General features: G+C 38.8%; 1 protein-coding gene and 1 long non-coding RNA gene across 2 annotated transcripts in view; one reads left to right on the top strand and one right to left on the bottom strand.

Moving 5' to 3' along the window:
* Positions 1–12,564: 12,564 nt before the first annotated feature.
* The window catches only part of LOC134733667 (uncharacterized), a 30,172-nt gene continuing 20,143 nt past the window's right edge, over positions 12,565–22,593 (top strand). The window contains exons 1-3 of the long non-coding RNA XR_010117309.1: positions 12,565–17,614; positions 19,139–19,245; positions 21,806–21,897. This is a non-coding gene — a long non-coding RNA (uncharacterized lncRNA). The remainder of the gene's footprint in view (positions 17,615–19,138; positions 19,246–21,805; positions 21,898–22,593) is intronic.
* The window catches only part of ST6GALNAC5 (ST6 N-acetylgalactosaminide alpha-2,6-sialyltransferase 5), a 188,935-nt gene continuing 185,580 nt past the window's right edge, over positions 19,239–22,593 (bottom strand). The window contains exon 5 of the mRNA XM_063624088.1: positions 19,239–20,117. Coding sequence (XP_063480158.1) covers positions 20,024–20,117 — 94 coding nt within the window. The 3' untranslated portion in view covers positions 19,239–20,023. The remainder of the gene's footprint in view (positions 20,118–22,593) is intronic.

Raw genomic sequence — 22,593 nt, 5'->3', positions numbered from 1 at the left:
ACCATAAAAACCCTAGAAGAAAGCCTAGGCAGTACCATTCAGGACATAGGCATGGGCAAGGACTTCATGTCTAAAACACCAAAAGCAATGGCAACAAAAGCCAAAATTGACAAATGGGATCTAATTAAACTAAAGAGCTTCTGCACAGCAAAAGAAACTACCATCAGAGTGAACAGGCAACCTACAGAATGGGAGAAAATTTTTGCAACCTACTCATCTGACAAAGGGCTAATATCCAGAATCTACAATGAACTCAAACAAATTTACCAGAAAAAAACAAACAACCCCATCAAAAAGTGGGCAAAGGACATGAACAGACACTTCTCAAAAGAAGACATTTATGCAGCCAAAAAACACATGAAAAAATGCTCATCATCACTGGCCATCAGAGAAATGCAAATCAAAACCACAATGAGATACCATCTCACACCAGTTAGAATGGCCATCATTAAAAAGTCAGGAAACAACAGGTGCTGGAGAGGATGTGGAGAAATAGGAACACTTTTACACTGTTGGTGGGACTGTAAAGTAGTTCAACCATTGTGGAAGTCAGTGTGGCGATTCCTCAGGGATCTAGAACTAGAAATACCATTTGACCCAGCCATCCCATTACTGGGTATATACCCAAAGGACTATAAATCATGCTGCTATAAAGACACATGCATACGTATGTTTATTGCGGCACTATTCACAATAGAAAGACTTGGAACCAACCCAAATGTCCAACAACGATAGACTGGATTAAGAAAATGTGGCATATGTACACCATGGAATACTATGCAGCCATAAAAAATGATGAGTTCATGTCCTTTGTAGGGACATGGATGAAACTGGAAAACATCATTCTCAGTAAACTATTGCAAGGACAAAAAACCAAATACCGCGTGTTCTCACTCATAGGTGGGAATTGAACAATGAGAACTCATGGACACAGGAAGGGGAACATCACACTCCGAAGACTGTTGTGGGTTGGGGGGAGTGGGGAGGGACAGCATTAGGAGATATACCTAATGCTAAATGACGAGTTAATGGGTGCAGCAAACCAACACGGCACATGGATACATATGTAACAAACCTGCACATTGTGCACATGTACCCTAAAACCTAAAGTATAATAATAATAAAAAAAAGAAGAGCTTCCCCTTGAATTTTATAAGATGTGTAAGTTTTCCTCATTTTAACAATTCCTCTCAAAATCCTGTGTCCTCTTCCAAGTGCTTTACAGAGCTCTCCTCTACGTAATTTCATAGCTTTTCTTTTGAAAGAGTGGGCTGCATTCACTTACTGGCTTCCCTGCCTTGCCTTCTCTTCATTGTAAACCCCCTTGTAATCTGGCTTCTGTTCCCACTACTCCCCTGAAATGATTTTCTTTACTGCTATCAGTGATGGAACTGCCAAATCCAATGGAAACTTTGAGCTTTGCTAATTTGGAGGTCTTTGCCCCCAAGAGGGAGAATGCTTTGATCAGGAGACACAACAATTTCACTGAATTTGAAGAGAACATTGCCACCTGGTCATTTGAGGCTGTTTATGTCACTAAACCAACAGTCCAAAAATAGGGAGTTGCTTCACTGGTTGGAGTGATTGATCTCAGTTATCAGAGGGAAATTGAGTTGCTGCTACACACTGGGGAGAAGGAGGATTATGTGGAATCCAGGGGATTATCTGGGGTGCCCATTAGCAGTTCTTATAACAACCAAAAAAAAAATAAAAAGGCAGATGACTGAGGACTTTACCCTTCTGAAGGAAGGTTTAGGTCCCTCTACTGGATAAAGAATTGACCCGCTGAGCTTCTGGCCAAGGGCAAAAGAAATATAAGCCAGAGGTATCAACTATGGCCTTGTGCCCAGCTACTGAAATGAGGACTGTAGTGGCTTTGTATATTTTCTCTTTGGCTATTATATGTTTATGTGTGTAGGCTGTTTCTCTTTTTTCCATTTTTTTTTTTTTTTTTTTTTTTTTTTGAGACAGAGTCTTGCTCTGTCTCCCAGGCTGGAGTGCAGTGGTGCAATCTCGGCTCACTGCAAGCTCCGCCTCCCAGGTTCACGCCATTCTCCTGCCTCAGCCTCTCCGAGTAGCTGGGACTACAGGCGCCCGCCACCACGCCCGGCTAATTTTTTGTATTTTTAGCAGAGACGGGGTTTCACTGTGGTCTCGATCTCCTGACCTCGTGATCCGCCCGCCTCGGCCTCCCAAAGTGCTGGGATTACAAGCGTGAGCCACCCCGCCCGGCCCCATTTTTGTTTTTACACAAACTAGTGCTGCTTAACCATACATAATAGTCTTTAGGCAAGAAAATAATCAATGAAACTATGATAGAATTTGAGGAGTAATGACTATAGCTGCCAATGGATACAGTGATGGTTAGGACTATGCATCTCTTCATTTTGTGAAGGGTGAGAATTTCTTCACTTGTGAGAATAGCAGTATCTTGTTAGGTGGAAACACAGAGTTGCTTCATTGTACAGAACTCACATGAGTGAAGGGCAAATATGGAAAATGAGTAGCTAAAGGAATGTACTGTTGCCAGTTATCAACTCATTGTCTGAACCCCCAGTCCACTTATTACCATTCTGTGATAATGGAGCTGAACCCTTTAAGAATTTCTTCTTTACAGTGAACATGTTGCTAAGCTTTGGCAATAGACAGTGCTGGAGGATCACAGAAGAAAGGAGCTTTTCTTCTTGTTTCTGGTGATCTTCTCCTGCAGGGAGAGAGAGAGACCAACAGAGAGAGAGAGATAGATAGAGAGAGAGAGAGAGAGAGAGAGAATGTGTGTGTGCACACACTCTGTGTTTTCTGCAATGCCCAGTGGCCGGCAGCACAGAGCACCTTCCTGTGGACAACTTTATAGTGGGAGGGCTACCAGCAGAGCATCTTCACTTGAACGGCTGCCTCAGGCAACTGGTTCCAGCCATTTTAAGCAAAGTGCAGATGGCGGGCACATTCTTATGAACATCTTCCCCCCGCATACCTCCTTGCAGAGAGCTGCTAACAGGGCACCTTCCTCTGGACAACTTTCCCCACATTCCTTTAGGTGGCTTTTCAGTGAGTTCTGAGACATGGCTCCTCCCTGAGGATATGACCTTAGCACTCCAAAGGGCAGTTTTCCAGCAAGCTCCACTGACACGACACTTCAGTGAACTTCTCTGCCAGTGTGCCTTGCCATGCCCTCTCCAACGATGTCTGATCTCAGCCCTGGGAGGAGTTGGCTACTTCCTTGGACTTCTGGCTCAGTCCTAGGGGAGGGGGCTGCCCATTCAATTTCCCTTTAGTAATTGGGATCAATCACTCCAGCCAGTGAAGCAACTCCTTATTTTTGGCCCATTGGTTTAGTGACATAAACAGCCTCAAATGACCAGGTGGCAATCTTCTCTTCAAATTTAGTGAAATTATTGTTTATCTCCTAATGAATTCCCCCTTTTGGGGGCGAAGACCTCCAAAGTAGCAAAGCTCAAGAGAATGCCTGCCATTCCTATATTCTTTTTTTTTTTTTTTGGAGACGGAGTCTCGCTTTCTTACCCAGGCTGGAGTACAGTGGCGCCATCTAGGCTCACTGCAACCTCTGCCTCCTGGGTTCAAGCAATTCTCCTATTACAGCCTCCCGAGTGGCTGGGACTACAGGCGCCTGCTACCACGCCAGCTCATTTTTCAATTTTTTTTTAGTAGAGATGGGGTTTCACCAAATTGGTCAGGCTGGTCTCAAACTCTTGACCTCGGGTGATCCGCCCGCCTCGGCCTCCCAAAGTGCTGGGATTACAGGCGTGAGCCACCGCGCCTGGCCCCTATATTCTTTAGAGTATTTGTTATCTCTCACTAGCAACTGCCCCTTTAATTCTTTTTTTCAAATTACTATGTGATTTCTGTGTACTGACTGGACATTCACTGATACAAGTCCTTAAAGAAACTAGATGGTATTACATGATGAAATTCTTGGCCATGGTCATTTAAATTGTTCAGATTATTCCTCTGGGTTTAAGGAAAAGTCTTATTCTCTCCAAAAGAGATGAACAGAGAGTCAGAGCCCATTCTTGACCACCTTCCCTAATTCTGAAGGCTTCCCTGGGATGCGAATGTTCATTGCAACACTATTCACAATAGCAAAGACATGGAATCAACCTAAATGCCCATCAATGATAGACTGGATAAAGAAGATGTGTTATATATACACCATGGAATGCTATGCAGCCATAAAAAAGAATGAGATCATGTCTTTTGCAGGAACATAGATGGAGCTGGAGGCTATTATTCTTAGCAAGCTAATGCAGGAACAGAAAACCAAACACCACATGTTCTCACTTATAAGTGGGAGCTCAAGGATGAGAACACATGAAGAAGGGAACAAAGACACTGGGAACTACTTGGGGGTGGAGGGTGGGAGGAGGGAGAGGCTCAGAACTACTGGGTGCTGGGCTTAATACCTGAGTGATGAAATAATTCTGTACAACAAATCCCCGTGACACGAGTTCACCTAGGTAACAAACCTGCCCATGTAGCCGCAAACCTAAAATGAAAGTTAAAAAAAGAAAGACGTGAAAAGGCACCACCTTCTGATACCGTTCTGGGAGCTGGAGCTGGTCTATGTGACGCACAGACCTATCATATATGTGAAAGCCATCCCACAAGAATCTGAGCGACTGTTTTTTTTTTTTTTTTTTTAGTAACCCTGAATTCTTCTAACTTTAGGCAGCCTCTCCTTGCTTCTTCTGACAAGTACAGGAAATGGAAAGATTCAGGAGCAGGAGGAGCCTCCTGCAACCCTGCTAAGAAGGGAGATAGATCAAAAGAGAAAAAACATGTTAGCGGCCAATCGGTGTAGGAAATGTTCTAGTTTAGTTAGCTACAAAGCTGTTTGCAGATTAAGCCTGAATGGTATAGAGGTTAAAAGCCTAAGCTTTGTATTTCTGTCGCTTGTCAGCCTGATAAAGGTACACTATACAAGGAACATAATGATTAAAATTACAAATAAGAAAATACATTGATAAACCAAGAAAACCAAACGTGGAGGAGAAAAACTGAGGTTGAAATAAGAGAAATCAAATAAAAGGAATACAGATAACACATTGAACGGGTTAAAAAAGAAAACCAGGAACTCAGAAATTAGAAGTATAACTGGGGAAAAATGAGATAAAAGAATTAAAATTTTAGATGTTAACATCAGAAACGTAGAATTTCGAGGATATAGTTGTGAATAAAGCTTAAGGAGAAAAGGAAACAACAATGTTTTCAAGTGAAAACAATGGAGGAAAAAATTAAATGGAATAGAAGGAGTAAGCCAGGTAGCTGAAACATTTTAAAGGAAGATAAAAACTAAGCAAAGGAATATAACATTCTCTAAGTGCTAAACATTTAGATAACAAAACAACCTAAATATAGAAGAGCTGAACAATTTAAAACATGAGAAGAGCAAATATTTTTTTGAAAAGCAAATTACCTGCTTTTTAAAGACATCTGGCTTTTGTTGTTATTATTCTCCAAATACTAAAGCAGCCACACATTCCAGTAGATTGTCTCTGTACTTTTGATTCCGGAGGCCAGGTTCTTTGCAAAGCATCCCTCAGGGTTCCTTTAGGCCAAAGCCAAAGGTAGCAAGCAGTTCAAAATGTTTAACCTCTTCTAGCTCCTCTTTCTTCAAAGGCTCTTGTCTCCTGTGTCTGCATGGCCTTTAATTAGATACCTTGAGGAGCTGGCCATGGAAATAGGCTGGAAAGATACATACCCTGGCTTGACTAGCTCTGTTGTCTGCCTTGGCTGTGCAAGCAGTCCTGTAGACAAGCACTTCACTGCTTGCCAGGAAGCCCAGCAATCACTCTACAGGTACATTGCCTGCCTACATAGCTCTAGTTGCGGAGGTTATTATGGACTCTCCTTCTTCTCCTCACGTTGCTGGCTGCAGTTTAGACAATCGTACTGTTTTGTAATATTTCAGGCCACAGGTAGAGAGCAAGTCAGTGGTTTTCAAACTTTTGGCCTACCACCCCCAATAAGAAGTACATTTCATATAGTGACTCAATACATACATATACGTATATATCTATATAACTGAAAAAGAAATTTTGTAAAATAAATACCCTCTCTAATATCATGCCCTGTTACTTTCTTTTGTATTGTGTATTACAGAATTGTCTCGTGGGAGCTGGAGCAATGGTTTTTAAAGATATTTTGCTGGCCAGGCACGGTGGCTCATGCCTGTAATCCCAACACTTTGGGAGGCTGAGGCGGGCAGATCATGAGGTCAACAGATAGAGACCATCCTGGGCAACATGGTGAAACCCCATCTTTACCAAAAATACAAAAATTGGCTGGGCGTGGTGGCACATGCCTGTAGTCCCAGCTACTTGGGAGGCTGAGGCAGGAGAATCGCTTGAACCTGGGAGGCGGAGGTTGCAGTGAGCCAAGATTGTGCCACTACACTCCAGCCTGGCGACAGAGTGAGACTCTGCCTCAAAAAAAAAAGTACTTCCATCCACACTAAGAAATACATTTAACATTGTGTCCCAGTACACATATGTGTATGTATCTATATAATTAAGTTTCACAATACTCTTTCCTCTAATAGCATATCTTTTCTTCTTGTATTCTATTGTATTATATTTCTGTTTACAGCTTCCCAGCTATATCTACCTACATTAGCAACTCCAGGATTCCTACCAAGCCAATTCAATGACAGCATAGAGAACCACAGGCAAGGAGAGTGCCCAAAAGGGTGGTAGAATCACTACAACATCTTTGTACTGAAAATGCACTTTACTACTCCCTATTGCCAATCTGGTCTATACATTGTGTCTTTGTTCCCCCAACATATGTGAAATATAAATACTTTTTATCTGTAAGGTACTTACAATAGGGGATGGGGAGCCAGGTTACCAGTGAAGAGAGCTCTAGAAGGGTTTCTACATGTCATTAAATTAGAGTATCTGTTGGTCATAATTTTTTTGGAAGCTACAGAAATCCATTTCGAGTATCCTTAAATAAAAAGTAGAATTTATTTACATAACTGAATGTTTAGGAAACATTTGTCTTCAGGCTCAGCTTGATCCAGGACTCAATGATATTCTAAGATGCATCTCTCAGCTCTGCTTCCCTGAAATGTCCCCATTCTCAAGGTGGCTCCCCTTGTGGTCACAAATATGACTATAATAGTTCCAAACCCTAAAGCACCATGAACTGGAGGAAAAGTTTATGTCTCTGCCTAGGGTCATATTCTCATTCCTGAACCAATTATTGTGTCTGGGGAGACAGGATATGCCAATAGGTGTAAGCCAGTCAGGGCCTACTCCTGGAGCTCCCACATGATTAAGAGTCGGGGAACTGATTTTTCAAAGAAAGTAAAGAGAGAACTGTGACTTGGAAGATGGGAAAATGGAAGTGGGGCTGCCAAGGGCAGGTGCTTACTCCACTGAGCCTCAAATGCAGCATGGAGATAGGAAAAAAAGTTGTGGTGGGGAAGCCTTGTCAATGGGGAGCAGGCATGGGACAGGGGCAGCACTGTAGGTGGAAGGAGCAGCATGAGTGAGGCCAGGGGCCACCTTATGTCATCTGGTGTAGCTGGAGCTTCAGTACACACACTGAGGAGCAGTGAGAGATGAGACGAGAGCTGATAAAGCAGCCTGTGGGTTCTGATTTCCAGGCTACAGACTGAAAACTAAATTTAACAGCTAGTCAGAATTCAGAGAAAGATTTTAAGTAAAATTAGCACCGTAGGAGATTAACTTTGCATTAATGAAATGGGAAAGAAATGCACTGGAGAAAGACAATCCTGGAAGATTACAGTATTCCAGGAAAGAGTTAACGGAGTGCCAAACAGGGTAGCAGTGAGTGTAGAGAGAGGAGAGGAATCGATTCCAAAGCTCTGTGCCCCTCTATCCCATCACCCCGTGAAACTTACCATTCTGTTGACTTATGCAAAGGCGGGAGGGATCCTTTAATATTTAATTGGCTTCAAACAAAGATTAAATAATTCCTGAGAGCTTTACTTTTCAAAAAGGAAGAAACCACCTGTTGGAAAAAAATAAACGAATGGTTATGTAACTCATTACAGAAGTCTGTCTCATCACATGGTTCAATTACTTTGCAACAAACGAAATGAAACAAAGACATTTCTAAGTCACCAAACAGGCTCCAGAGGTCTCTCTCCCTAGAGCCCTATGGTCAGAATTCTTCTCATCCCTATCTCATAGAACCTTGATTCCAACCGTCCAATATTACATATGTGCATTTTTTATTACCCACTAAATTATGATGAGGGTTTGGGGTGACAGAAACCTCTTCAGGTTGAGTAAAATAATTTCTTTTCCTCTTTCCCAAGCACCTCTACTTGGATCCAAGCACCATGGCTGGAGCTGGGATATGGATATGAATCCCAGCTAGACCTGAACCTAGGGAGGCTCTGGTTTAGTGTGGGAAATAAGGCATTTAACAAGTGCTGGGAGAGACATCGGCACAGAGTGCAGTGGGAGGAGAGGTCCGCTGTGTGCAGTAAGAACTGGAAATGCTTCATCAGAGGCAATACTTAATAACAAGTCTTAAAAGACAAGTAGTCAAAGAAGACAGGAGAAAGCAGGGTCATTGGAAAGTGCTTATCTGGCAGATGGATGTTTGAACATGGAGAATGCCATAGCAACTTTGAACTCATGATGTCTTCAGAAATATGTAGCAATTTCTTAGAGAAACTCTAAGGGGACTCTAAGTTGCCTGAATCCAGGCAATAGGCTCAAGCTCTGTCCATGCTGGGACTGAGTCATCTGGTAAAAATCAATATATAAATTTGGAGTTTACACAGATTTTTACATATTCTTATTTAATTTCATTTTAAAGAGACAAGGTCTTGCTGTGTTGCCTAGGCTGGATTGCAGTGGTGCGATTGTAGCTCACTGTAACCTCAAACTCCTATGTTCAAGCAATCCCCCCACCTCAGCTTTTTGAGTTACTGGGACTACAGGTACGCACCGCCACCCCAGGCTAATTTTAAAAAGCTTATTTTTGTAGAAACAGGGTCTCACTGAGTTGCCCAGGCTGCTCTTGAACTCCTGGCCTCAAGTGATCTCCCTGCCTCAGCCTCCCAAAGCTTATTTAATTTTTACTACAATGCTGTATAATGGAAATGCTAGGGGGAAACCCAGTTTTACAGAAAACAGGTTTAGCAAAGTCATCGAGAGTCACACAGCTGGGAAGGGAGGATGGAGTGGCCTTGAGAGATGGGCTGGCTTACAGGTCTTTTGCTGCACTGGAGCGTACAGCTTCTACCTGCTGTCTGCTTGCAATGACTCTGTCCCTTTGGAGTTGAATCAGACAACTTGGGATCCCTTTTTTGTCCATTGCTATGTCACTTTTTTTTTTTTTTTTTTTTTTTTTTTTGAGACGGAGTCTTGCTCTTTCGCCCAGGCTGGAGTGCAGTGGCGCAATCTCGGCTCACTGCAAGCTCCGCGTCCCGGGTTCACGCCATTCTCCTGCCTCAGCCTCTCCGAGTAGCTGGGACTACAGGCGCCCGCCACCGCGCCCGGCTAATTTTTTGTATTTTTTTTTTTTTAGTAGAGATGGGGTTTCACCGTGGTCTCGATCTCCTGACCTTGTGATCCGCCCGCCTCGGCCTCCCAAAGTGCTGGGATTACAAGCGTGAGCCACCGCGCCCGGCCATGTCACTTCTTTATTTGTGTGCCAGCATAAGCCCAACAGTTTTGACACCTGTTCAATGAAGAAGCCTTTTATAGACAGAATAAACTGTACACAGACACACACACACACACACACACACACACACACACACACGCGCAAGAATAATGGGTAATCTATGGTGAAAGACATCTGGTGTTACAGGTTTATTATTACTAAAATACAAACAAGATTCGTTTCTCTCCTACATTAGAGACACTTATACTGAGAACAAGGAGTAATTTAAAGAAATTGAAACATCTATACTCGAAGTCATTTTTGATGTCTTTCTTTAAAATAACAGTTTTTTTAATATTCCTAGAATCCCATAAAGCATTGTTTTATTCATGTGACTGCCATGCTTAATGATCTTCAGTGATATCCTGCTAATGTCACCGAGTCCACACCCTTTAGCTTGGAATTCAATTTCTGCAATAATATCACCACAACCTAGATTTCTAGTTTTATTTCCAAGCTCTCTTCTCCACCCCTGAGTTTCCCTCCTCTTTGTCTGTGCTTGCTTCTCTCTGCTTACCTTCAATTTCAGTCCTGGCTCCTCAGTGAAACCTGCTGCTACTGACAATACTGTCTATGCTGAAAATACTTGGCCAAAATCCAAAAACTTATTCTGAGGACTAATACCCCAATTTGGCACATTGTGGCACAAATCTCTTGCCAGTGAAATCTCTTGCCCGTTTAGTATGGTCTTCTCTCACCCTGTGAGTGAGCCTGGCTAGTGATGCCTCTCCTTCAAGATCTTGCATTTGATGAGAAAAGATAGTTCTGGCCGGGCGCAGTGGCTCACGCTTGTAATCCCAGCACTTTGGGAGGCCGAGGCAGGCGGATCACGAGATCAGGAGATCGAGACCACGGTGAAACCCCGTCTTTACTAAAAATAACGAAAAAAAAAAAAAATTAGAAAAAAGATAGTTCTAGTCTCATGAAGAGCCTATTAGCTGCATGGCCTATTTTGGTAACAGTCAAATCCATATCTTGTTACAAACTCAAAAATGACAAGTACTAGTAGCGAAAAGGCAGGCGATATGATTTGGCTGTGTCCCCACCCAAATCTCATCTTGAATTGTAGTTCCCATAATCCCCATGTACTATGGGAGTGACCCAGTGGGAAGTAATTGAATCATGGGGGCAGTTACGCCCATGCTGCTATTCTCATGATAGTGAGTGAGTTCTCATGAGATCTGATGGTTTTAGAAGGGGTTTTCCCCACTTTTGCTAACACTTCTCTCTTTCTTGCCTGCTGCCATGTAAGACGTGGCTTTGCTGCTCCTTTGCCTTTTGCCATGATTACAAGGCCTCCGCAGCCATATGGAACTGTGAGTCCATTAAACCTCTTTTCCTTTATAAGTTACCCAGTATTGGGTATGTCTTTATTGGCAAAGTAAGAGTGGAATAATACAGCAGGGCATGAGAAAAACCAAGGTAACCCTCCCAACATCTTGTCTGGTTTTAATCCCTTATTAAAAATGCCAGGCTGGCTCAAATGAGACTCATATGTCTGAAATCCAGGAAAGGAAGAAAGCTAACATGTGGGCACTAGAGGCAAAAGAATATGTTTGTAACACAGTCCAAGAAAAGAGGAAGCTGAAATCATAGTAGAATACTGCAGGAAAGGATCATGCTGTAAGACTCACCAAAAAAGGGCTTTGAAAATTCTGCATTTGAAGCAAGAACTTACAAGAAGGAATGCAGCTCTCACCAGGTACCAACTTGATTTTCTTTTTACGCTGGTGACAGGCCAGGGGGATGATATAGTCGGAAAATGTTTGTATTTCAGCAACACGTTTGCTAAAGCCTTCCACTGCATCCTTGTAAAATAAAGTGAAATATGCTTTGGATCAAGTAACAGATACCAGGTGGAACAGTCATATCCAAATTAGCAGCTTTCTTTTATCCTGCAGGGAATCTGTGGCTGGACTACCATCTCCTAATAATATGCTTATCAACTTTACACGTGGCACAAACAATAAGGGATTAGATGTCCAAGAGATGACAGAATTAAAATTATTTTGACAAGCTGACACCAGTACAATTAAAGTTAACATAGATAAATGTTAAGTTCTTTATTTAGGCTGATTGTTTCTTCTGTTGAGGTTTCTATGGCTTAGTATACAGGATTATAAGAAACTGCTGCTATGGGCTGAATGTTTGTGCACTCGCAGTCCCAGAATTTCCATGTTGAAGCCTATTCTCCAATGTGATGATATTTGGAGGTGGGGCCTTTGAGAGATAATTAGCTCATGAGGGTGGAGCCTAAATGAATGGGATCAATACCTTTTCAAAAGAGGAGGAAACGTGGGATTCAACTAAGAGGATGACATCCCTAAACCAGGAAGCAGGCCCTCACAAGACACTGGATCTGCCAGCACAAGTGATCTTAGACTGCTCAGTCTCCAGAACTGCGAGAAATAAATGGTTGTTGTTTCAGCCAACCAGTCTATGGTAATTTGTTATAGCAGTCCAAACTGACTGAGATGCTACTGGGAAATGTAGTTGATCCTATGACAACTTGCTCTTTTAAAAATCCATTTTAAGTATTTTTAAATATTCCATATGTAATTATTGTATATTCTTTATCTGATAAATAATTCACATGTCTAAATTGTTGTTTGTTATTGCTGTTGAATCTCCCTTCTGCTGGTATATTTCCTTTGGTATTTTGTGATTTTACATAGATCATACAGATACGTGTCTGACGAGAAGCCTACAAAGGAATGTTGCATCCTAAAAAAATGTATTAACAGAAATATAGGTTTGGGCCAAAGGATATTGCTTTGAATTGGTCAGATGGTCTGGGTCGAATTGAATTAAATAATAGCGTAGACCGGGTAAGAGAAAATTAACAAACTAGGAAATAGAATTGAAGAAGTGACCTAGAATGTGACACAGATTGGTCAGATGGTCTGGGTCGAATTGAATTAAATAATAGCGTAGACCGGGTAAGAGAAAATTAACAAACTAGGAAATAGAATTGAAGAAGTGACCTAGAATGTGACACAGAAGACAGGGAGATGAAAAATATGGAAAAATGATTAAGAACATGGAGGATAAAACAGAAGATCTAATATGCATCTAACTCGAGTCCTAAAAGGGAGAATAGAGGTAATATAGGAGAGGCAATAGGTGAAGAGATCATGGTTAAAGGGTTTCCAGAGATGATAAAAGATGTCACTCTGTAGCTGTAGGAATTAACCTACATAAGTAGCAGAATAAAGAAAATCCATATCTAGACATATTGTAGTGAAAATTTAGAACTCCGAAGATAGACAAGATCACACAAGCAGCCAGAGACTGTACAAAGGAATAATAAAGCAACAACGGAAGACTTTTCAACTGTGACATAAATCAGGAAATAGTTGAACAATATCTTTAAACAGGTGAGAAGAAAATCATTATTAACCTAGAATTGTGTATCCAGAAAAGCAAGGCAAGGATGGAAGACATTTTCATGCATACAAATGTGGTAGTTTCCCCACAAATAAGTCTTCATCAGTGAAGCTTCTAAAGAATTTAAGAACAACAGGAAAAAACAGTGAACATTTCTGATATGAAAAAAGGGATGGAGAGCAAAAAAAAAGTAAACAAGTTAAATGTATATAAAATTAAACTAATTTCTAATGTGTGGAATTGAAGTATATAGAATTAACTTATATAGGAAGGATATCATTGAGAATTAAAGGTTTCTAAGGTCCTTGATTATTCAGGCAGGGAGGAGGAATTTGAAGATATTGATTAATCATATAATTTCTTAAGTTGTTAAGTATATATGATAAAATTTCACTTCAAGAGTAACCATTAGCAGAAAAAGTATCTAACTTCCAAACAGAAAGAGAAAAGTGGAGTAACAATAAACATGACCAGTTAGAAGAAATGTGCAATAAAGGAGATAAAGGCTTAGAAAAAGAATGAATGAATGGAAATTGCAAAATAAGTTATAGTAACAAATCTAAATAAATTATTCATTCCCCCAAATTGGAAATTAAGTCAACTTTCTAATAAAAGACAGAGATTGTCAGATTTCAGAAAAAAAAAATCATTATGTTATGTTGTTGATAAGAAATACCTAAAATATAAGGGCACAAAAGATTGAAAGTAGAAGTGTTTTTTAAAGATATTCATAGAAAATAGTAATAAAAAGAGCATTCAGCTGTATTAATGACAGAAAAATACAAACTTTAAGGTCAAATTGTTATTAGGAATACAAGTGGTTAATACCAAATGATAAAACTAACTTCAAAACAATGAAAAACTTGTATACACCTCAGAATAACTGAAGCAAAAAAATTTGTAGATGTATAGAGGAAAAATGACAAATTCAATATCATATTGGGTAAGTAAAAAATGCTTTTCTATTATTGTTTGACCTAACCGACTAAAATTAGTAAAAATAGAAAATATTTGAACAACACAATTAGCAAGCTTGATGTAATGGGTGTATTATGGAAAACTGGGCCCCAGTATTAAAGAGAAATACACATGAAACACTTGCACAAGTTGACAATGTACTATATAAAACAAGTCTCAAATATTTAAAACAACATAATGCTGACCATATTCTCTAACCACAAGCAATTAAGTTAGCAATCAACATAAAAAGATTAATGAAGTTCTATATATTTGGAAATTTAAAATATCTGAATAATTGGGGAAAAGAGGTGATTCTTCCTTACAGTACAACTCCAAATTCCAGACAAAATATAGAATAAATGATGAAAATAAAAAAAATCACTATTTGGTAAACACCACAGTAATAATTTTTGCAGCAAGGATCATCAATGGATGTTAACGTAAGTGAGCGATAGTATGATAAAAAACAGGATATTTGCATATTTTCAAAGTATCAACCTGCAAGATTCTTAACAATTACAAAGGGGAAAAGAGTAACTTTACAGTGAAGAAAACTAAGACATCACCTCCATTAGTCAAGATTTTTCGGAGAAACAAAACTGATAGAATGTCCCTCTCTCTCTCTTTGTACATATAATATATAAATGCACATGTACTTATATGTATACATACAGACATATATATATGTATATGTGTGTATATAAATATTTATACAATAAAAATGGAAACTATGGAAACACGAAGACAATGGAATGACATCAAGTGCTGAAGAAAAAACCTGTCAAAGTAAAATGCAGTGTTCAGTAAAAATATCTTGCATCAGACAAGATAAAAAAGAAAAGTAAATTACTGCTGTTTATAAGAGAAACAATTTAAAAGAAAGAACACAAGACAATTGAAATTAAAAGGACATTAGAAGTAGAAAAGAATATAAACATAAAAACATTAACAAAAGCAAGTGTAGCTATACCAGTGCCAGGCAAAATTGGCTTTAAGGAGTGCAGCATTACTAAAGATAATGAGATACATTTTATAATGGCAAAAAGATCACTTCTAAAGGAAGGTATAACAATCCTAAATATGTATGCATCTAACACATTTTCAAGGCAAAAGTCAGACTAAAAGAAGAAAACAGGAATTCACAGAGAAATAGTTGTAGGATTCCATATATTCGCCTTAGTGAATTATAGAACGAACAGACAACAAAATTAGTTAAGTAGAAAAAAGATTTAAACAACATTAGTAATCAACTTAACTGACACATAAAGATTACTATCCACAACCATAATAAAGCACACATTTTTTTTTTTTTTTTTTTTTTTTTTGAGCCAGAACCTCGCTCTGTCGCCCAGGCTGGAGTGCAGTGGCACGATCTCGGCTCACTGCAAGCTCCGCCTCCTGGGTTCACACCATTCTCCTGCCTCAGCCTGCCGAGTAGCTGGGACCACAGGCGCCCGCCACCATGCCCGGATAATTTTTTTTTGTATTTTTAGTAGAGACAGGGTTTCACCATGTTAGCCAGGATGGTCTTGATCTCCTGACCTCGTGATCTGCCCGCCTCGGCCTCCTAAAGTGCTGGGATTACAGGCGTGAGCCACTGCGCCCGGCCCAAAGTACACATTTTTAAGTACACATGGAATATTCATCAAAATAGACATTATGGACCATTAAGAAAAGTCTAAATAAATTTCAAAAAAGAATGGAAATAATACAGGATATTATTTGCCAGAGTATTACTGTGATGTTTGACCACAATGGAACAGAGTTAAAAATTAACTAAAACATTTCTAGAAAATGCCAAAATATTTGGAAATTAAGCAACATATATCTGAATAACTCATGCATTAAAGAAGAAATCACAAGGGAAATGTTAAAATATTTTGAAGTGAATGTTAATGAAGATTCAACATATCAAAACTTGTGAAATGTAGCTAAATCAGAATTTAGAGAAAAATTTATAGCTCCAGATTCATGTATTAGACAAGAAGAATGAAAAAAATCACAGATCTAAACTTCTACCTCAAGAAGCTAGAACAAGTACAGCAATTAAACCCAATGACAGGAGGAGGAAAACACTAATAAATATAAAAATTTCAAGGATATGTTAAACAAACAATTACTACAAGAAACTCCTGTCAAGTTAAACAGAGAGAGAGAGACAGGGAGAACCACTACCAGGAAAGAGAAAAAGATATACAAGCTATCCGTAGACATTAAAAAGAGACTAAGAATATTACAAACAACTTTATTTCATTTAGATGAAATGGACAAATTTATTTAAAAACACAATTTGCCAAAATTGACAGAAGTGGAAGTAGAAAATCTATTTCTGTGTTTATTAAAGATACTGAATCTATAATTAAAAATATCTTCACACAGAAAATTACAGTTTCAAATGGCTTCAATTATTTCAAACACTCAAGGAAGAAATAATATCAACAGTATACAAACTCTTGTATAAAATAGAAAAAGAGGAAACACTTTCTAATCCATTAATGACACTAGCATAACCTTGATATCAAAACCTGAAAAAGTTAATACAAGCAAGAAAAATTACAGACCGTGCTATCTTGTGAAAACATTTGTAAAAAATCCTTTAAAAAACAGTGCTCAAATATAATAGATAGAAAGGATGATACTACATCATGACTAAGTGGGTTTTTTTCCTACTAATGCAAGTTTGTATTGACATTTGAAAATCAGTGTGTTGGAGTAAATTAAAATGGGGACTGGGCCTGAAGAATCTCTGAGCAGATCTCAAAGAGCTCTCTTGCCGTGTTTTTGCCAGGTGAGTATAAAATGCGAAGATGGCCCTGCAATGTGGAAAAGTGCTCTTAGCAGAATTTGAACATGCTGACACCCAATCTCAGACTTTCTCACCTTCAGAACTGTGAGAAATAAATGTCTGCTGTTTGGTAGCCACTCAGTCTATGGCACTTTGTTATAGCAGTCCAAATGGACCAAGACAGTCCACCAAAATACATGTTTAGAAATGTTCATAACAACTATATTCATAGTAGCCCTAAAATGAAAGCAACCCAAAAGACCATCAATATTAGAATTAGTAATTCTAGTGCAATGCGATACTACACAGCAATGAAAGAATAACTATTGACGGGAATAAACCTTACAAACATAATTTTGACTGAAAGAAAATATACCACATGGGCCGGGCATGGTGGCTCATGCCTGTAATCCCAGCACTTTGGGAGGCCAAGGTGGGTGGATCACCTGAAGTCAGGAGTTCAAGACCAGCCAGGCTAACATGGTTAAATCCCGTTTCTACTAAAAATGCAAAAAATTTGCCAGGTATGGTGATGCGCTCCTGTAATCCCAGCTACTTGGAAGGCTGAGGCAGGAGAATCGCTTGAACCTGGGAGGCAGAGGTTGCAGTGAGGTGAGATCGTGCCATTGCATATACATATATGAGACACATGATTCCATTTGTATGAAATTTTGAAACAGGCAGAGCAAATCTACATGGATAGAAGTCAGAATGATGATTACTCTGGATGGAAAGGTTGACTGGAAGAGACATGAGTGAGCCTCCAGGATAATGGAAGCATACCACATTTTGACCTTGGTAGTGGTTTCTCAGGTGCATAGACATATAGAATTTCATTAATCTATAAACATAAGATTTGTGTACTTACTGAATGAAAATTTTACCTCGGTAAAAATTTAAAACTAAAAAAAAAAAAAAAAAAGAATAAGCAAGACATTCCCTGAAGGCAGAATAAGATGAGGAAGAAATTTTACCACAAGATATCAAGATTTATTATAAAGTTATAGTAATTAAGACCATGATTTTTATTAGTAAAGAGATAGTCAATTTGATTAGAATTGAACAGATTACAGAGAGCAGAAATAAATTCCCACATACATGAAAATTTGATTGCAAATCACTAGGGAAAAACAAATTCTTCAGTAAATTGTGCTGGCTGGGACAGTTGGTATCTATATAAAAACAAAAGTGAATTCTACCTCACATCATACAAGCAAATAATTCCTTAACTGCCATGTGAAAGACAAAACCTTTGAAATTTCTAGAATAAGATATAGGAAAATAGTTAATGATTAAGAACAGTGGAAGAGTTATTAAATAAGGAATAAGAAGCTCTAATGATGTAAGATAGAAAACATGAAATTGACATAAACAGTACAATGTAAAACTTTTGTTCCTTGAAACGCACCACAGAGAAAAAAGACAAGCCAAGCCACAAATTGGAAGGAGATATTTATAACACATAGAATCAACAAAAACAGTATCAAGAATATACTAAGAATTTTTTAAATCAAAAAGTAAAATAACCCAGGAGAAGAGTGAACAAAGATGCATAGCCATTTTCACAGATGAAGTAACACTCATAGAGAATAGGAAAAAATGCTAAACTACATAAAAAATAAGGGAAATACACGTAAAGATCATAATGAGATATAATTTACATCCACCAGTTGGTCAAAAATTTACAGTCTGGAAATACCAAATGTTGGCAAGGATGTGGACAACTACTGTTAGAAGTATAAAATGTCCAACCACTTTGGAAACGATTTGGCAATATCGTGCACATGTGAACTGTTTGACTCTATAGCTCAGCAATTTGGTTCCTAGGTATGCAATCTACAAAATTCTTGCAAACTTACTAGAATTTTCTAAGAACATTCATACAAGCATTGTACATGTTAGTAACAAGCAAAAATCCCAAATATTTACTAAAAGAATGGATAAAAGTAAATTATGGTATATTCACATGATGGCATTATACAGTAGTGCAAATAAACTGGAGTTGTATATATGCTAAGGATATGGATAAATCTTGGGGAAAAGCAAGTTTCAGAAGACTATATACAACATTTTAACAGGCTTATAATGTTTATAAATATACAAAACTAAATGATATAGTATTTACATATATATATATCTGTATGTAATAAAACCGTTTAGAAAGCAAGAAAATGGTAAATAAAAAAATTCACGGCAATAGAAGAAATACTCAGGGAGCTTCAAAAGTAGTGATAATGTTCTTTTTATGTTTCCTTCATAATATACATACTCATCACATTATTTGGTGTGTATCGAATATTATATGATGAATATTCTAATAGAAATTGTTGCCTATAGGATTAAATTTCTGCCAAGAAGTACATGGTGACAAAGAACAGACACTCCAGAGACAGACCATTTGGCTTCTAACCTGCCTTTCCCACTTAATGGATGCATGACCTTGGGTAAGTTACTGAAGTGCCTTGTACCTCAATTTTTGCATCTGTAAAGGGGAATGATAAAAGAACCTATGTCATGGGGTTATTGTGAGGACTAAATGCATTTATATACGTGAAGCACATAGAAGAATGCTCGGTACAAGACATGCTGTGTGTCTGTTCTCATCTTCATCACCCAGGGGGCCAGACACACAACTTCTGTTAGTTTCAGTTTGCTTGTCTGCAAAATGGGATAATAGGATTACAGTGAAATAACATATATGTCACAAAAGACATGGTGCAAAACACAGAAGATATTCAGTTGGTAGAGTATAATTATAAAAATTTTGACTCAATCTTATGGATTTCCTATATTTGGTTTTGAAATTAAAGAGCTAGTCACATGGTACAGGACTAAAGACACTAACCCTTGAGATAACTTATGCTGTGAGCAAAGACATTCTTAAAATCTTATGAAATAACATTTTGTGATTATAATATACATTTTGAAAATGCTAGAAAATCTGTGATCCTCTCCGTTTAGAAATAAGCACTCTTCTCAGTTTAGTGTCTTCTAGCCCTTTTCCTGTGCTTTAAAAAATGAAATTGAGATCACACATTTAAATAAGTATGTGGAAGAGTAGATGATGAAAGAGGAATTCTAGAGTGTCCACATGCTCAAGAAGGGAATGATATGGTCCTTTGTAGAAGTAAAGGTGGCAGCTGACTCACCTTTACTGCCTGCCTGTTGCCCTCTCCTGTAGCTGGGATGCAACTGAACACCAGGTTCTGGCCAGGTGGTGATTCAGGAGCCTGCGATGCTCCGCCTGAGGACAGCTTTTCCCAAGGGTTCTCCTTTCCCTTCACATTCTGGTAGAGATGAAACAATTTTGGATCTGCTTCATGGAAACAAAATTTTTTTTGTTTGTTTGTTTCATTTCATTTTCAAGATAAATGTATACTTAATTTTTATAGACCTTCAATAACCACCAGTTGGATTCCCAGCAGCTTTAGAAAGCTGTCAAGTTTAAAGCAGGTTATAACCTGTCTCATTTTAGCCTTCCTTTTGTCGTTGAACCACAGAAGTCACAGCCCAAGCTGGTCTTCCGCCTTTCTGCAGATGGTATAGCATTTGTCAATATTAAATTTAATTTGTGCTAAGAGCAGTTCGCTAACAGCGAAAACACAAAGCTTGCTGAACTTTACTTCACCTGTGTGCCCAGTACAGCCAGGATTAGCAAATGTAATGAATTCAGCAACATTATCCCACTGAAATCTAGGTCAGCTCTGTTGATTAAAAACATTATAGGTTTAAGAACTAACCCTATAAAAACCCACTTAAAATTTTACTATATCATAACATATTGCATTTCTTGTACTTTTAAAATAGAAGGATGTGTTTATACCCAATTACTAATCCAGTGGGTCAACATTAAGAGGTCATCATCAACAACAGACATTTATTGAGTGCCTATTGTGTGCAAGGCACTATACTAGGTATAGGCTGCAGAGACAAAGGAGAAAGAATCTCTGCCCTCAAGGAGCTTACAATCTAATTAGACTAACAGGACACACACATAAAAAGACAAAGGACAATTCAAGGCAGTATATAATATTAGGGCACTGAGTAGAAAGAAACAGGGTTTCAGCCTTTTTGCATTTGCATTTCAACACCCTGAGAAGGTGGGATGAGTGAGCTACAAAAGAGGGGCTACACTTGCTCATTTTTAAACCTTGAGACACTCTCACCTCTTTCCATTCCAGAGTACCTTCTGGCATGTGCTAACACCTAGGCAATTGGTTCACACATCCTGCCCCCCAGGGCTTATTATTATAATTCTCTTTGAGGTGGCCTTCTGATAGGGTGAGCCACTGTCATGGAGCCCAGGACTTCCCTGGTTTTAGCATTGAAGTCTGTGTCTTGGGGACCCCTCTTCTTCACTCCCCACTTGGCCCTGGGCAAACCATAATGGTACTTCTGAAGTACCTTGTATGGTAGCCAGATATATTCCTCCCACCTACTATGGTCATTACTCTGGCAGGACCTACCCCAAATCTGTTCCCCAGATAGATCTTTAGTTTAAAAACCTACAAGGAAGACCTTAACAGCCCCAAAGACTGTTGGTTTAAGAGGACACTGTAGACAAAAGAAGACAATTGGGAGAAAATGACAGTAAGAGATACAATGAGGTTTAAGAGAGAAGCAATGAGAATGGAAGAAATGATTGGGTCAGATACAAAACATACAGAGTGTTAACATCACCTCCTAACACTGCAGAGAGAGAATAGGAACATGGACCCTTCTTTCAGAGTAGGTTTATTTAACAGTTTGAACCATCACCCTGGTGGAATTCAGGATATATTTCTGAAATGAGTTTGCTCTTACACAAGGGCAAATATTTAGGCAGGTACTAAATGGGTGCATATGCCTTTAAATAACACTGTCTTAATCCTAATAGAATTTCAACTTTCTCCTTCTACTTTTACTTAGCATTCATCATCTTCTAAGTCGGTAATTTTAATTTTTGAGGGGAGTTTTTATTTCAAAATGAGATTATTTCCCTCCATTCTTATGTCATTCAAATAGATCAGTAATGGAGAGAACTTCAGAAAACAAAAGATACACAAATCTGGTAGCAACCTAAGGATTGTGAGAGACCACACAAATTTCTCTTTTAGGTACTGTACTTTGTGTTTTGCTTTCATCTATTTTTTTTTTTTTTAAAGAAAAGATCTTACTCTGAAATCTGATGACCTCAGAAGTCCCTGAATTGCTCAGGTTTTATGTGTAGCCCTTAGGAGTACACACCAGGGTTAGCAAAGCACAGGGACTTAGTTGCCAAACGCCCATTAATGGTAATGGAAATCACACAGCTAAGTCTCCACACAGCATGCTGAATATTTACCTCCTAATGTTCTTTTAATGTATGCTTTCTTGGGTGAATATTTACTGTAGAATATTAAATCTGAGATTCCTCTTTTTATGGGCCATTTGAAGTGATTGATTTTGTTTGCAAATTCCTGTATCTTTGCCCATAATGGCTGTCTATTGTAATGGCCTCTGCCAAATGTTCTTGTGTTGAAATAACAGAAGCCATGGATCGGCCAGCTGTGGCATTGTATTACTGTGGTCTTAAAAGCTAGGAGGGAGCTGATGACACAGCTGGGAGAGAGGAAAAAGGTATGTAACATAACGAGTATGACTTAGGCATCAAACACAATCAGATACTGAAATCACCGAGGTCTATAAACATGGTTCTGTAGTCATCTTTTATATCAGAGTTTATATTTAATGGTGTTGAATAGTGTTAAGACGACCGTCATGAAATGGTAGTGGCAAGACAAGAATTCAATTGCCCACAACCAGGTTCATCA

This window comes from Symphalangus syndactylus, chromosome 12, assembly GCF_028878055.3.
Source record: "Symphalangus syndactylus isolate Jambi chromosome 12, NHGRI_mSymSyn1-v2.1_pri, whole genome shotgun sequence".
NCBI classification, from domain to species: domain Eukaryota; kingdom Metazoa; phylum Chordata; class Mammalia; order Primates; family Hylobatidae; genus Symphalangus; species Symphalangus syndactylus.
This window is presented reverse-complemented; position numbering and strand designations above follow the sequence as displayed.